The sequence below is a fragment of the Pteropus alecto genome, unplaced genomic scaffold (genome assembly GCF_000325575.1).
Source record: "Pteropus alecto unplaced genomic scaffold, ASM32557v1 scaffold164, whole genome shotgun sequence".
NCBI classification, from domain to species: domain Eukaryota; kingdom Metazoa; phylum Chordata; class Mammalia; order Chiroptera; family Pteropodidae; genus Pteropus; species Pteropus alecto.
The window spans coordinates 6,661,197-6,677,883 of NW_006439568.1; the positions used below are offsets into that span (position 1 = coordinate 6,661,197).

The 16,687-nt window shown below is 33.1% G+C and overlaps 2 protein-coding genes across 5 annotated transcripts in view; one reads left to right on the forward strand and one right to left on the reverse strand.

The window, feature by feature from the left end:
* MTBP (MDM2 binding protein) overlaps window positions 1–16,185 on the reverse strand; it is a 62,679-nt gene extending 46,494 nt beyond the window's left edge. For both annotated transcript variants that reach the window (XM_025050095.1, XM_006916585.3), the window contains exons 1-10: window positions 15,986–16,185; window positions 15,104–15,184; window positions 12,043–12,116; window positions 11,799–11,947; window positions 10,162–10,220; window positions 8,441–8,585; window positions 7,297–7,414; window positions 5,318–5,452; window positions 3,561–3,655; window positions 2,697–2,769 (exon numbers count right to left, since the gene is read on the reverse strand). In XM_025050095.1, the coding sequence (XP_024905863.1) occupies window positions 2,697–2,769; window positions 3,561–3,655; window positions 5,318–5,452; window positions 7,297–7,414; window positions 8,441–8,585; window positions 10,162–10,220; window positions 11,799–11,947; window positions 12,043–12,116; window positions 15,104–15,184; window positions 15,986–16,103 (1,047 nt within the window). In that variant the 5' untranslated portion in view covers window positions 16,104–16,185. The remainder of the gene's footprint in view (window positions 1–2,696; window positions 2,770–3,560; window positions 3,656–5,317; window positions 5,453–7,296; window positions 7,415–8,440; window positions 8,586–10,161; window positions 10,221–11,798; window positions 11,948–12,042; window positions 12,117–15,103; window positions 15,185–15,985) is intronic.
* Window positions 16,186–16,323: 138 nt separating this feature from the next.
* Window positions 16,324–16,687, forward strand: part of MRPL13 (mitochondrial ribosomal protein L13) — a 34,308-nt gene continuing 33,944 nt past the window's right edge. Inside the window, exon 1 of one of the 3 annotated variants that reach the window (XM_006916586.3) lies at window positions 16,324–16,499. In XM_006916586.3, coding sequence (XP_006916648.1) covers window positions 16,473–16,499 — 27 coding nt within the window. In that variant the 5' untranslated portion in view covers window positions 16,324–16,472. Of the gene's footprint in view, window positions 16,569–16,687 lie in introns of all 3 variants that reach the window. The other 2 variants (XM_025050097.1, XM_006916587.3) reach the window with 2 other exon arrangements.

The window sequence follows — 16,687 nt, forward strand, 5'->3', positions numbered from 1 at the left end:
GTGTAATTTTCTAAACACTAAATCCTAGTTCTTCATTCTTACATAAATAAGACTTCATAGTCCCAAATGTATGGCAAAATAGTATGACCCAAAGTGTAGATAAGGCTGTAATGTGAATTTGTAATGTGAGTTACTAGATCAGGGCCCAGTTAGAGCTTAACAATTACATAATTGTTATAATTATAGTTATAGCTTACCAATTCAGAGATGCTAAATGCAGTTCAATGTATAACTTATAGCCTGATATAAATGTGTCCTGATCCACTACAGCCAAAGATGTGACCACATTTTTGAGATAGACTATTTTTTATTAAGCATTTGCTACCAATATGAAAATAAACATTTCTAAATCCTATAAGCTATAATTCCCTATAAAATAAATTTGTCAGTTGTTTATAGGGTAGTCATACAAACTTGGATTGTAATAACTTGTTCTTACTCACACACTAATCATTAGGGAGACTCTGAGAGACTTGAGAATGATCCTTTTAGGTTATCATTCTACCTCTAGAATTTAAAGCCAAATAACATTTCAAATCTGAATTTCAATACCTCGATTCAATCTTTTCAGTAGGCACTCACCCCAAACAAGCAGGCACCACGGCAATCATGTTTCTAGTCCTGCAAATTCTCCTCTTTCAAAAAAATATTTCCTGGTCAACTGATTAGTAGATATCACGGTTCCCTAACACTCCTATCTTGTCTAATCTAAGAAAATAAGCTTTACTCTAAAAGACTTTTATTTTTATTCGAAGATAATCACACATTTTTTCTGGTTAAGCTCCAAAATTGACATAGGATCACAGAAATCCCTAGAATTTAAGCACTATGAAAACTTCCCCAGGGGAGACCTTGTCCACGTTATTTCCTCCTGAAATAAGCACCTGGTATATAGCAGGAAGTCCCCCACCCACACACACACACAATTAATGTTTAATAAATAAATGAAAACCAAGTTATAAAACAGCAGAATTATTTCAAGGAATGAGCATGCAATTCAAAACTATGTTTTTCCAAAAGTGTAAGAGACTAAGTAAATGAAAACGAATTGCTTCACAGAGATATATTAGCTAAATTACATAATGCATGTTTCTAAAAATTATCTCTTTTGCTGCATTAAAGTAGAAACATATACAAAGTTCCATTTATTTGTCCCTTACTGATTAAGTATATCCTAATATTTTACAGCAATTGTCCAAGAAGCATAAAAATGACAATCTTAATACAAAAAATTTAAAACAATTGAAATTACAATATTAAAGCTATCAATACTTTAGCTAGCTTCTAGGATTAGTGTTGCCTGTCTTCAATCACTAAACAGATGAAGATTTTTTTTTTTAATTCTTAGTGATTTTTGTCTTGTGGTCTTTTTTTAAACTATGGTACTTCACAAGACTTCTGTGTACACCTTTCTGTAGAGATGTATCATCTTACTAATCTGTGTTTAAAGTAGGCCCTCTACCTGATCATCCTATTTCGGTCTGCTTATTTTCTTCATTGTTCTCATGATTTATTTTCTATTTTTTCTACCAAAATGTAAGTTCCACGAGATAGTCTTCATCTATAGAATCTATCCATGGATCCCTAAAATCTAGTGCAGTGCTTGGCACAGAGTAGGACATATGTTGGATAAATAAAAAAAGATAAAATTTAAAATTTCAACATTTAATATGCTAGGTATTCTACAGAGGATGAAAACACAGGTTAATATTATACTTCAGGCTGTTCTTTCAAAAGCCCTTTCATCAAATAAATAGTGCACAATTCAAAAACCATTTCATAGATAAAAGAGGTTGAAAGCCAAAATTTTATGTTACCATATAGTCAAGCATCTTAAGGCCAAAATCATATTTCCCTTATCAATTTTTTCAAGGAATTATAACTAAGATTTGATTATAGCACTATGGGGGGACTGTAATTATAATAATCATTTTTCTCTCAGCAGAATTGTTTGATAACAGTATTTTGTTGTTAAAACAATAAGAAAATGTTATGTAAATATTGCCAATAAATATTTTGCGCACTAAAAGTTGTTTTCATAGAACACAGCAGTTGAACAAATAAGCAGAAAGAAAAGCACTTTTAGTTTTTCCTATTAAAAACTACACTTAACTTTGGATAGATGATGTCACTTAAAACTCTTTATGTTGTAGTTAAAAATTTTTTAAATATACCAATTTATCCAATCATTATATATGTGTGTATGTGTGTGCGATATATACTGAAATAGCTACAAATCTCCTAAACGCTATCAGAATTAAGAAAGAAAAATTGAAAACTTACAAATGATAATTCAGTGAAGCTTTAGAAAGTTTTCTCACTTGCACCCACCTGTCCTACCACGAAATGGATAATGTAGATATATGACTATCTTCTCTCAGAATTGAAATCAGATGTTGAAGGAATAGGTTAACAATAATCTAATGTGCCCTAAAATTTTAAATTTTTAACGCAATTACCAGTCATGAAGCTTATTTTTTTAAATCTATTGTAAAAAACAAAACACTACTTCAGGTTTACAGAGGACTTTGGGGTTACTAGGAAAAGTTCAAGGTATCTTAATATAAATGAGGACTAAAATCATGCTATATTAAAGAAACCAAATCATCGTGCAAAATAGATTCGCAGACTACATTCCCTTGTCTCACACATTCTTAAATATTAAATTAAAACAAAACCAAAAAAACCTTCTCTACCTTGCCACACAAAGAAGAAATCTGCTCCAACAGCAACATGGAATTCTTCTTGGTACTGTTTTTAGTCATTCCTCTGTACTGATGAGTTAAAGAAATGATGGAATAGTAACTGTGAGAGAATTCTACTTCCTAATGTAAGTGGTTCTCCAATTCACGAGGTGCTTAAAGTGTTTAAAATTTTAACTGTAGCAATTCACAATTACTCCTTTATTTAAGGATAATTATTTTTCTGATTCTGAAAATACACCAAGAAATAGTATGACTATGAATAGCATTATTATAAACTATCAGAACAAGAGGTTTATAAAATCGTAACTTCTAATCAAAAATTCAAGAACATCATGCCAGTGTTCCATTTCCAGCCAACAATATCTTTTTATACAAAGTGTTCTGTTCTTAGATGTATTTCTAAAAATTCTTAGATATATTTTCTTGAGAGTTTTAAGTATATTGAATATGTGCAGATATCTGATAGCATTTATATCTACTTAAGTATATAAAAAGATACAGTGAACAGACATATCCATCCTGCTGATGGCAAGAGAAACATCTGAACGTTCAGCAATATATAAGTTACTGCTTTTCTCCACATATTCCTAACATTCTCCCTCCTCTCTAGCCCATAATCAATAAGTAGCAATACCAGGAAATCTGCTTAGTCCAGAAGTATAAATACAGTACTCAAGGGAGATGTTTTCTTACAAGTTGTAGAACTTCTCTTTACACAATTGAAAAGAAAAATATACTGAATATTATTTAAAAAAAAAAAAGATGGTTAAATATTTACATGTGGAGTGGTACCAGGAAACATTCCACCTGACACAGAAAATGTAATCTTACATGAAGATGTAAATGAAAGGATACAATTCAAATTCAATGTCTGACATATAGCAGGAAGGTAGATCTGATAATTTTATCATCTGCACAAATTCTAATGCAGGGCCGTAATAGTGGAAAATCTAGAAAAGAAATTGAAATTATGTAATATTTTAAAACACTATAAATAAAGTCAAAGTGAACAAATTAATGATTATGGTTTAAAACTTTAAAATGAATATTAAAAAGCAGGTATTTACACATTATGTAAACCAAACATTTAATCCTCTATAGCAGACAAAGGCTTCTTCCCCTTCATTTCTACTTCTCAGAGTAGAGACAAGGAGATTTCTTAGTAACTGAAAAAAGTTTTAACAGGAAGAAAATGAGTGCTATAGAAAGAGGCAATCAACAAAGAACAAGAGTTCTCAACCTTCAATGTTTATCTTCAGCAAGACAGACATGTGACCCAAGAGAACTAGTGAAGCCAAGAGTGCTTATTAACAGAGAAGTTCCACTCAGAGAAATAAAACTGCAGTATTTCTTTGGGTAGAGCCAAAACCTAAATTCAGAGTGAGCTAATGAAGAACAGGTACTTTAAGAGTTGGTGCTGGAGTGCTTCACAAGATGGGCAAAGAAAAGGGAACACATCATGAGGAAATTACACGGAGTTTTAAACACAGAAAGCTGAGTAATTTCACCATATGAATGAGTAGGAGTGAGAGAGAGAGAGGGAGGGAGGCAGAGAAGGGGAGAGAGAAAGAAGGAGAGAGAGACTTCCATTTACTGAAGAGGTTGTGCATTAAGATTCTTTTCAATAGCAGCAAAGATTAGATACATTATTCATACTTAAATGGTGTACTATCAAAGATGAGAAGTTGAGGTCATCGATTTTATGTTTCGAATCTTTACAAAAAAATGTAATAGTCCTGTGAAAGATGGCCATGGTAAGTTACTTAAAGTAAGCAATTCTGAACAACTACTGGGAAATGTGTTTGTACTAGAAATATGTCCTTTTTTACACTACCTGTTGATCAGAAAATATTATCCATCAATTGGACATCATTATAACTTCATTACCTATTATGTTTTGCACATTCTTGAATTAGATCTTTTAAAGTGAATTTCTAAAGTGATTCTATATAAATACCTCTTGTTATGTTAGTTTTCCAATGTAAAAAATCCAATTAAATTCTTTTTAGTTATTATACTTTATAGTTACTTGCATTTTAAGAATAAATCTATGGCAATATAGGACAAGAACTTTTTAAAATTATAAATGAAGCATATATCAGGTACTGTATCAGATGCTAATCTCTCACCTCATTTAACCCTCATAATAACTTTGTAAGATAAGTGTGTTATTATTGTCTCCATTTCACAAATCAGTTAACCAATCTAACTAAGGTTACAATATTGCATAGGTACAGAGTCTGCTTTCAAACCAGGTCTACCCAATATCGAAGCCTGTTCTCTTTCCACTAGATCATACTCTCTCCAAACTGAGTCTTAGAAAGGTCACATAACAAAGTCCAAGACAAAGATAGTTTCAGGTCTGTAGTGATCTAAAGTTATGATCATTTCATTTAAAAAAAAATTTTTTTAAATCTAAACCATCTTGCCAACATTCAATGCTGACAACACAGTACAGTGTAAGCCTTTATTACAATTATAATAAAATTTTTCGAGTGAGTACCCTTAAGCATATATATTAGTAAATGTTAATTGAAGGTTCAAACATATCTCAGAAACAAAAATGTGCACGAACAGATAGTTGCAAAAATAATTAAACATAGATTAATTACCTTTGGCAAAATAGTCTTATCCTTTGATGGTATTATCTTTTTGTCAAGAAAGCAAGTATTTAAGTTAGACGCACTAAAATTCTTAGGTGTGACTCCCTTTAAACAAAATTCAGGAAAACTAATTTCAAATCCAAACTGAAAAGAAACCAAGAGAACATCGTTACAGACATGAATAAAGCTACAAAGAATAATACATGTTATTGCAGTGTAAAAGTAGAGAGAAAAACCCTCTGTAAAGTAATCTTCTTTTCCTTAGCTCAAAATGTGTCTTCCATTTATGTACACATCCTTCTTATTTCAACTTACACATGAATTTTTCATGAAAAGCTCTCTTTGGCCCTTTACCAGCCCACGAGAGTATACTAAGCTCATTCTATGCAACCACAGAACCAAACAACTTCCTTTACACATACTTGTTCAATACCTGGCTTCCTACCAGTCTGGAAGTTCTGCAAGAACAGAACTTGTTCATGCAACAACAGAAGCTGCTGATGAAAAGATCAATTCCTGCAGAAGTCATTACAGCAGAGGTGCTAACAATAGCAACAGGAACGACAATGATAGCTAAGACTTATTGAGTGGTTACTTTGTGCTTGAAATAATTGAATCTTCATAAAAATCTCTGAGATAGGAACTACTATTATTCATATCTTAAAGGTGAAGACAACTGTTACACCAAAAGGCTAAATATTATACAACATGCCACATGACACTAGCAAGAAATAGAGTTGGGATTTGAATGCAGGCAATCTAACTCCAGAATCTATGTTTTTATCACTACAACACTTCCAGGCTAAAATCAACTCTCCGTGGAAAAAAAAAAAAAAAGTGATTTCAAGTTTTAAATGCATACTATGGAGATACAGACATTTAATTTGCTATTCAGAAAAGAATAAGAGAATCATGTGAAAAGAACTTGCCACCAATTGTTTGTATATACGCAGAAAACATACAAAAGCAATTCTCCTAGGTAATTGTATGTTGTACTCTTCCAGTAGCTACATGGTGTATTTACATTAAAACCACTGTAGAAAAGTTTACCTGTAGATTTTACCTTCCAAAGATAGGGAAGAGACAGGATTTAAATCAATAAGAAAGACCCAGCCATATTAATTCCTATTGTCTTACTAGAGGTTTTATTACACCATTAATGTGACTTGAAAAGGGAAAAAGTCTAGTCATCAGTGCAATAAACCCTTAATAGGAACATAAGGGCCATTCATGCTCCCATGTCGCCCTGAACAAATATCGAGGAACCTGGTTTTAGTTTTGTCTACGTACAAAAATACATGAAATTCTAGGAACACTTATTTCTACATGGACACACCTTATAAAAACCACCAAATGTTCATTCATAGTAAGAGAACAAAGAGAACTGGAACCTCAGAGAAACTGAAGACCAGAGGGGTCCAACTAATCTAATATTCTCATCTTTGTAGTTGAGAAATCTGGGGTCTAGCAAGGTTCAAAACAATTGTTCGACATGAGAGAACTAATGAGTAGAGGGCAGAGGTCACCTACGGTGGTATTATAGGTAAGAGAATGTGTTCCAAGCAGTTTTCCTACACACGTAATAACATGAAGCAGCTTGGATAAACAACATGAACTCAACTGATGCCAAATTCTGTGTTTTAAAAGTATATTACATTCTAGATCTGCAGTGTCCAAAACATAATCACAGTGACTAAAGCAAAATAAATTTAATTAAAATTAATTAAAATAAAATAAAGTTAAAAATTCAGTTCTTTGGTTGAAATAGTCACAAACAAAGTGTTCACTAGCAATCTGAGGCTAGCGGGCTATTTATTGTATTAGTACATATGTGGAACATTTCCATTATCACAGAAAGTTCTATGTCCAAAGTGCTATTCTAAAACATCTTTATATGGTCACTTTCATCAAGATTCATTTAAACGATCTGTGTAGTAAATAAAGTTGAAAGGCATGCTTTGAAAACTATAACTGGGAAAGCCACTTACCTTTCTTTCCCATATCTGAATCTTTCCCCTCCATAACTCCTTTGAGTCGATAGCATTTCCAAGGTCTTCTAAAGACACAACATTAGCAGAAAGGTATTCTGCAATTTTCTGACAATTTCTATAAATAAAAGTTATGATAATTAAATATAGGATTTATATTTTACTTAGATTTAAAGCTTATAGTTAATTATGAGCCTAATAGGCAAAACATGCAAATTTTATATCGCTTTTACCTACTTTTAAAAATTTTACAGAATACCCAACTAAGTCAACATGAGTTGCTATCACGTGTTCATTTAACCCCAACATCCCCATGAATTAAGAGTAAATGACCTTTAATACTACAGATGAAGAAATAGACTTTCCTCTGACTATTTATTGGTGTAAGTGTGTCAGAGACACACCACACAAACACAGAAATTCAATGCGATTCCTTATCTTAATAAAGAGAACTGACCTCCTAAATTGCTTCCATACATCTCTGTATGGAAATCCATATGCACTTATCACAGACTATCATGGCTATTAGCATTCCTGTTTCTCTCTTACTTTGATGAAAAAGATCAAATCTCACTCTCTTAATTCACAGGTATCTACTGCTGTGCTCGGCATGAAATTAGTGCTCAATAAACACTTGTTGAATGAAAAATATTATAAAGTTAATAAATACAATTTGAACACTTATTTAATAATCAATTTAATAATCAAACTGATAAACAATTGATTCTTACTAAAATGTCATAAAATACAATAGTATATATTTATTTCTACATGGCACACAAAACAAAAAAAGTGAATATGACATTACAGATCCAGTGTATCCACCTATCTATCCACGGTATTCATCACAGTGCTCAATGGACAATATAAGCCTATTTAAAAGCACATAGTGTGTTTATAGAATTAATGCTCAATAACAGTTATAAAGAGCACTGATAATATTTACTAAAAACTTCAACATCTCATAAATATAAGTATAAAATAGAAAAATCTAGATTCCTCTCAATAGATAAATCTCCAATCACAGTATAATTTAAAAACTATCTTGTCACAGTAAAATTTTTTCAAGTGCCGAGTCTGTTAAAAACAGGATAGCATATTATAAAAACAAAAACCATAGTCAAATATGAACAAAGATGCTTACATTTCACAGTGATTTCCTGCTATAGTAATTTTTGCTGAATACCATTCCTTTAAATGTTTTAATGCTCCAACAGTAGGTAAACAGTCTTTTAATTTAGGAAGATCTTTGTCAGGGGGCAGCAGTATTATATCTATCATTGCTCTACCTAGAAAGAGAAAAAGGCATTTTTGTATTTTTTTTAAATGTCAGATCTGAAATGTCTCAAAATAGTACCCTGAACAACTGAATTTTATCTTTATCTAGAAGATAAAGGAGAATTTTAACTTTAATTTCTGAAATTCTTCAAAACAATATGCATCTTTAGGAGCTCAAAAATTTATAATGTTCATCATTTGATTTAAAGCCATGGTGTCTTGAAAGAGCTAGCATATGCCAGAAAACAATGAGCTATATCACAATTACTTGTCAATTATGCACCAGTGGTTGATTACACACATTGCTCTTGAGATCATCGATGCTATCGTTGAACTGAATAGAAAAAAAAAAAACTGTGCAATTTATTTACATTTTTCTATACTTAACTTTGTTATACAAAAGGGAATGAATTAGTAAAAATTATAATATTCAAACAAATTATTCCTCTTTTTAAAGCACAAACACTCAGAAAACTCAATTATACTGATATCATTGGTTCCTGAGAAAGAAAGGATAACTTCATGAAACTTTAAATTTTATAAAATTGTAAATTCACAATTATTATAAATTCACAATTGTTATAAATTCACAATTATAAATTGTTCTGAAGAACCAGAACAATCAAAATAAAACAGAAACCAAATAAAAATTTGATAATGAAAGTATTATAATTTGCCAAAATAGCAACTGTATATTTGCAGGACATATTTTAAACTTGACACATTTTATTTAAAAACTGACATTTTTATCTCTGTATTCAGTTATTTCCATGTGAGATCTTTTATACTAAAATATGATCTTGAATATAAAGATTAGACTGTGAGCTCTAGAGTCCTTCCTGGTAATCACATATGCTTTACTCATCACTGTATACTCAGCTCCTAGTACAATGCATGACATACAAAACACAACAAATATCTGCTTAATAAATGACCTTCAATAATGAAAATATTCAAAGAAAGCTCTTTGAAAGTATTTGTAGATGCCAAATTATACCAAGCTATAGATCCTACCTACTTTATTAACACGAAGAAAGATGAATTCAAGACAAAAAGAACAGTTTTAAGACTGGTATGATGCAGTATTCACAAAATATGTTTTCTGTTATAGGAAAAAAAATAGGTTCTGTTAAAAAAGGGCTGAGTAAAGGCTTCATTTACTACACAATTTTTATATTTGACAACATGTATAGTGACTTCGCAGAACAAAAGATTATCCAAATTATCTAGATTAAAGAACTTACAGAAGTTATTCATAGAACTAGTATTCTAAAGACATACTCCAGAAAACACTGGTATATAGTGAAGATTCTTCTTCAGTAATAACTAAATGAGGAAACAGATGGGTATTTAATTTTCTAAGTTCCAATTTTTGTCTCACTAAATAAAAACAATTAAGAGATCATGTCTCTGTAATGTACTTTACTGAAGTATTGGACTACGTTTTATAGCAACTTCAATTAAGAAATTATTTTTCATTTTGAATTTCAAAGTTAAAAGTGACAACCCAAGCATAAAGACTGAATTTATCACTCATTCACAGAAAGTATAAGATACAAATTATTAAAAGCAGTCATAAAATATTACCAGGAGCAGGAAGTTTGTCTGATAGCTGATGCAAATTTTCTGCAGATTCTTCATACAGACTAAAATAAAAGGATAAGTTAGAAAAAAAGAAACCTACATACACATTACATCTAATCATAAAGGTAATATTAATGGATCGATGTGCCAAACGTTAAGTATGTTACATGCACTATCTTATCTAATCCTCATGACAATCCATGATACTACCGTAATGTTATCACAGTTCTCATTTTAAATAATTTTCTTAAAATTACATAATTAGTAAGTGTGGAAGCCAGGATTAAAACCCTGAGTTCAAGTTTTCAGTCATACCCCAAAACAAAAAAAAATAACAGAGAAAAACTCCCTAAATTATATCTAGTATATTAAATATAAATAATAACTAATAGACCAAGCATCCTAAAAGGTATTGCTAAGTGTTTAATAAAGGATACTGCTTTTCTCTGAATGGCACATAACAGCCTTGATGGGAATATAAGATGCTCTCCTCCAATTCTTCAAAATCTATTACTTTTATCTATATGATGAATTTTTTTTCTCAAAGTAGTTTATTATATAACATAAAGGTACTTAAACCATTTATTATAAAATTATCATTGTCTAAAAAGCTTGAAGCATCTTATGGTATAGTTTTAAAGCTCCCTCTTGTGGAAATAATTATTAGATCGCTTACTAAAATTACTTTTACACTTATCTTTTAATAGTAGTGGGAAAACATATAAAATAATACAAGCTCTATGGCTGGATGGCACCTTGAAAATCATCTAAAAGGATTTCAACAACTATATAGATGAAAAAACAAAAAAACAGAGAAGTTAAGTGACCGGCCCAAGATCATATAACTACAGATCACCTCTACTGGCCCTGGCTCAATATTTTCCCACCATTCTACATCTCCTTTCATTAATCAGTACAAATATATATGATTTGAAAATGGGAAAATTGAACTTTTTAGGTCTTTAGTAATTTATAGAACTATTATAATATATGAACGTTAAAACAAACAAGTGATTTGTTATGAAATATTATGGAAGACTCAAATTAAAGGTATTAATTATGAGTCAGAGATTGGATATTTCGTGAAGAAAAAAAATTATCACAATTTATATCACCTGGATCAATATATACATTGTACCATAATTCAAAAAACTTAAAAGTGAATCAGTCATTTATATAATCCTCAAAAATCTTACAGATTTCAAAGGTGTCTGAAATGCTAAGAATACATATAAATTGAAAAAAATCATATACTTCAGCTTCAAATAGCAAAATGAAAATGACACTTTGGTTTGAACGTCAGCTATTAACCTTAAATAAAGTTTCTAGCCAAGCTCTTAAAATATAAATCAGACAGAATTTATCTTTAATAAAGTGACATATTAATTAAAATACCATTTTTTTATGATTCCTACAATTACGTAAGCTTAAGTTTAATATTTTGATACCAATTTTTGCACTTTAAATAATTTTATTCAAATAAAAGGCCCAAACTGCCTAATGGCTTCCAAAATGGAGAGCTGAAATTTCAATTAACTAAAATTACCTTACTATAGCTAAAAATCTAATTTGTATTCTATAGCTAAAATACTATCCAATGTTAAATATTTAAAGATATTATAAAAAGCATATAAGCATACTCAGCCAAAGATAATGATTCCCTGCTACTATCTTCATCCTCAAAACACTCCACAGCACTTAAACATTCTTCGATATTTGTTTGAAGAATATCCTCAATTTCATCTTTTTCCACACCAAAATGTATCTCTTTCCAGTCCGAACTACAAAACTAATATATCGAAAGACTGCATTAAATGATGAGTTCATGGAATTATTTATATTAACAAAGACATTCATGAATGATTATTTTTTTATTTATATTACCTGATAAATTCTACATATGGCCTGCACTGCAAAGAACCACTTCTTGGAACCAGGTATACCGCCTATTGAACAGGCTTGAAAACAAAGTCACACTTATTAGAAGAAAAGCATATCATAAATAAGATGTTATAGCATCTTATATATACTTAGAAAAATATATAATTTTGATATTTTATATAGTTTTTCAAGTTTTATACATATATATAGACATACATTATAGAGATAGATCTTTTAAGAATCTCTATTACAAATCTAAACAGAACAATCTGCCAAAACAGCAAAATTATTCACTCGCCATGAATACTGGGGTCTAGTTCATCACTGCTCAAAATCCATTATTATTAATTTGTCATTTCAAACACTAAAATCTACCACAAAGATGTTGAAAAATACACACACTCAATTACTACTGAGTCACACAAAACCATGCAAGTCATTTCAGTGACGATTCTCCCTTCAAAGACTGTGAAGGTCTGGTTTGGCCTGGCTAAAAAGGGAGGAGGAATTATAGAGTAACTATAACCTATGATAAGGAGGTTATAGTTACTTGGAGACTAGAATATCACACTAGGATATGAAATTAAGGGTCACCACAGGGCGCGCATCAGAAGAATCACGAATAATTTAGAGCAATGCTTAGAAATTTGATTCAAAGGAGGGAGAAGGAAAAATGTGGTAACAGAGGCTTAACTTATGGAAGCTAACTTATGCCTCTTAACACTTTCTGCCAACAATCTCAGCAGAAGACTTTACCTCTCACTTCCTTAAGAAAATAGAAACCATTTTAGGTAGTAATTCCCATAACATTCTATCAACAAATATATGTCCCTACTTGCATTCCCATTAAGCCTTTCCTCTTTCCTTCCTGTTAACAGGTCAGAGGCACTGCCCTTCTAATTCAAGGTCATCCTTCAAACTTACATTGAGAGCCCAGGCCACCGATTATATTTCTTGTATCTTCAATTTCTGCCCATCTGTCAGTTCCTTCCTATTAGCATTTAAATTTGCACGCCTATCTCTCAAATTTTTTTTAGAAGGATCTTCTTTAAATTCACCTCCCTTTTCCAGTTACTTCTTTCTTTTCTCTTCTTCAAGGATAAACTTTCTGAAAACACTGTCTATATTTGACTGTCTTGACTGATTTCTTCATCACCTTTTCTACTTCCCACCAAATCCATTTCAATTTGTCTTTTTGTTTACAATCTGCCACTGAAACTAAACTCTCTGAAGTTGCCAATAACTAACATGTTACTAATTCTAAGACACTTTTTAGTTCTGTTGTTACCTGACATCTCAAAAGAAGAGGAAGAAAGGAAGCAAAAATGACACATTTGACTACTTTCTCTTTAAAATACTTGGCTTCTGTGGAATCTATCTTTCTGGTCACTCCTTTTCCTTCCTTTAAAAACTGGTATTCAGTTCCTTTAAATACTGGGATTCACTTTGAGATCATTTGCTCTCCTCAGTATCCATAAGCAATCCCATTCCTTCTCATGGCTTGAACTGACATCTATGTATTGATGATTCTGTATCCTGCATCTCCAGCCCTACTCTGCCTTTTGACTTCCAGACACTGTGCAGCCACATTTTACAAACCGTTTTCACTTTGACATTTTAAAGGCCAACTAATCACATTTTAAACTAAACATGCCACATTCTCTCAAATTCTAATTCTCTTATCTCACTAAATGCCACCGTCACACTATTACCCAGGCTAGAAATCTCATGTCATTCTCGATTCTTTTCTCACTCTTCCCTTCTCCTAAATCATACCGATCCAATACTACTAAGTCAGGCAATTCTATCTCCATAATTTCCTTCAGATCTATTCATTTTCCACCACCCTGGCTACCCCTCTCATTTCTTAGCTGGTCTTCTGCAGCAACTTCCTCATAGTATACTTTCCTCTGTCTACTATACTGTAGCTAGAATACATCAATAGCATAGAGATCTAATCATGTCTCTTTCTTCTTTAAAGTCTTTAATGGCTCCTGATTTTTCCACTAGGAAAAAGTCCAAACTCCTGACATGATTTACAAAATCCTCTACATTGCTACTCCTACCTCTCCAGCCTCATCTCAATTATAACCATCTTTGCACTTCCAGTTCCTCAAACTTGCCATTTTACTGAGAGCAATAATTTCCTAGCATGGTAGGAAATTCAATACTGGCAGGTCTCTCTTTGCATGGTTCTCATATACACATATTTGAGTTACCATGGTTTAAATAATACTAGTTCTCCCAAAAGAGGGTGCAAATTCCAGTTACCATAGTTTATTAATTAACTGTAATTGCATAAAGTAAAACTCCACTTCTAACTTCTCAAATCACAAATCACTACATAAATAAAAGATGTATATCATGGTCAATGACCAATCACATTACTGCTTTCAAAGTGTGTAGCTGATGGGACACCACACATGTTATTCGGTTCGCACACTGATGACAAAAGATGTAATTCGTTGTCTCCTTGTCTCCTAGTGATAAATGCATGTGATATTTTATAAAAATGGATACTAGGAAGAGGGAATTGACAAAAGAAAAAAAAAAGACAAAAGCACAGCGAAGAAAAAAATGTGATAACGCTGAAAGCGATACTTAAATCTAAGGTAAATGGATTCTAAAAATAGCCCCTGCAATAAAAAACACTGACAAAAAGAATGAAGATGTCTCAGAGAAAATGATGCTGGCAAAAACCTTTGCATTAAAGGAACACAGGTAAGGAAATGATTGTGAGAGAATTAATATTTGTAAGCAGAACAAAATCATAATCTTCCTTATAATGCCACACTACCCTGTTTTATATGGAGCTAAAGATGGGCAAGAAAATCTCATAAGCTCAAATTCAGAACCTAAAATGATCTCATAACAATTTTATCTTCCAAGCATCAGAAAGAGAGGGACAGCATCTTTTCCGGTTTTATATTTCCTTAGTTACCTCCTTATTCCAGTGACTTGTACACGATCAACAAGTATTTCTTTTACACCCAAGCGATCGAACTAATTAAGTTCATTTGCAATACAAATGCTGTGTCAGAGAAAAGAGGGGTTTTATACTAACCAGGGAAAGTACTATCTTCTGGATTAATTGAATCACTAATGTTTCTTTTCAGGAGGTGATAAACATGTGCTGCTGTTAAATCTGAAAAAGAAAAGACAAACTCAGTGGGCTCAAGAGTTACATAATCTAGGCTTATTCTAATTTCACCATCAGAAAATCTCAAGAACAGTATGTTGTGCATAAAAGAACTATGCTCTTTTCAAGTTTCGACGTAATAAATCTAAAGCAAGCAGAGAAAATAGGAAAGGCTCCCAGTTTTTACATGCTAGCCAGTTAAAACAAATCCAAAATTTCCCCAAAAGAACAATTTTAAGCCGGGAAGGGAAACTCTGTCACAATACTCTATGTACAACCTCATACACTTCCTCAGTATGTCTGCTCCATCAAAACAAACAAAACGCAATACAGAATCTAGACAGGAGCATCAAAAAGCAATGCAATCTCAAACATTTAAAAACGTTTTAAAGTTATCATTAAAAAAAAAAAAACCTTTTGTGTGGGATATTTCCTGCTAGTAGGATGTAAACCTAGGGAAGAGTCCCTTTTCCAGCTTGTTCCTTTCTATATTGCAACCCAGGAGGCAGAAAGACCCACTGAATGTGCCTACTTCCAAAAAGCAGACATTCCATTACTAAGGCACAAAGAATTTATTCAATTAAATTTTACGTGCCAAGAACTGAGCGTCGGAATCTTGCATCCACGAATGTGTCCCCACTTTTCCGCGAAGATAATGACACATGTTAACCTTTATTAGGTCGATCCCAGATAGAGTCACAGCTTCCTGGGACACTCGACATAGGTCTCTCACCAGCAGAACTAGATCACAACTCAAATTTCTTCTCCCCGCAAGCCGTTCCCGCTCTTTCTCAGCCCAGCACTTACCCGGCTGATTCTCGGTACCCTCAACGGACAACGCCCCTGGCCCGTGCTCTGCCTCCCCACCTGCTGCCGACGGGACTTTTTCTTCCCCCCAGATCATAAGGAGCAGGTAGCGATCCATCTCCTCGGAGCTGAGCCCCAGTCTCAGGTCTCGGATTCCACATCAAAACAGCCGCGCGCTGCTGATGCACTTCCTGTTCCCTTCTACTTAGGTCGACTGGAAATTGTGTCCTCCGTAGGTTTTCGGCAGCTTTTCTAGCAAGGGGGTGGATTTCGGGAGAACGTCACTCAGAATCCTCATTAGTTCCTTCTTCGTGACTAAATCGCGACTCTGGGAAGATTGGAGGGGACCCTGGAAAAGCGGAGAGGCAGACGAGGGCTGACGGTTCTAGGAACTATTTTGCTTGGTTTGTGCGTTTCCCGCCGGGCCAGTAATGCTGCGGACTGGACCAGGATACTGAAGAAAGGACGGTCCTGCTAATGCGGAAACATGTCGAGTTTCTCTAGGGCGTCCCAGGTGAGCTCGGACTCTATTGCTTGATGGGACTCATTACACTGGCAGAAGGAGGTCAATGGCTCCGGCGAGGTTAGTGAAGCTGGATCGGCAGAGAAGCCGAGTCCCGGACCAGGAGGTGCCTCGGGAAAGCACAGCCTAGAGGGTCGTGATTGTGGCCACCACTTACTGTTTTCTTTGTACTCGTCCGC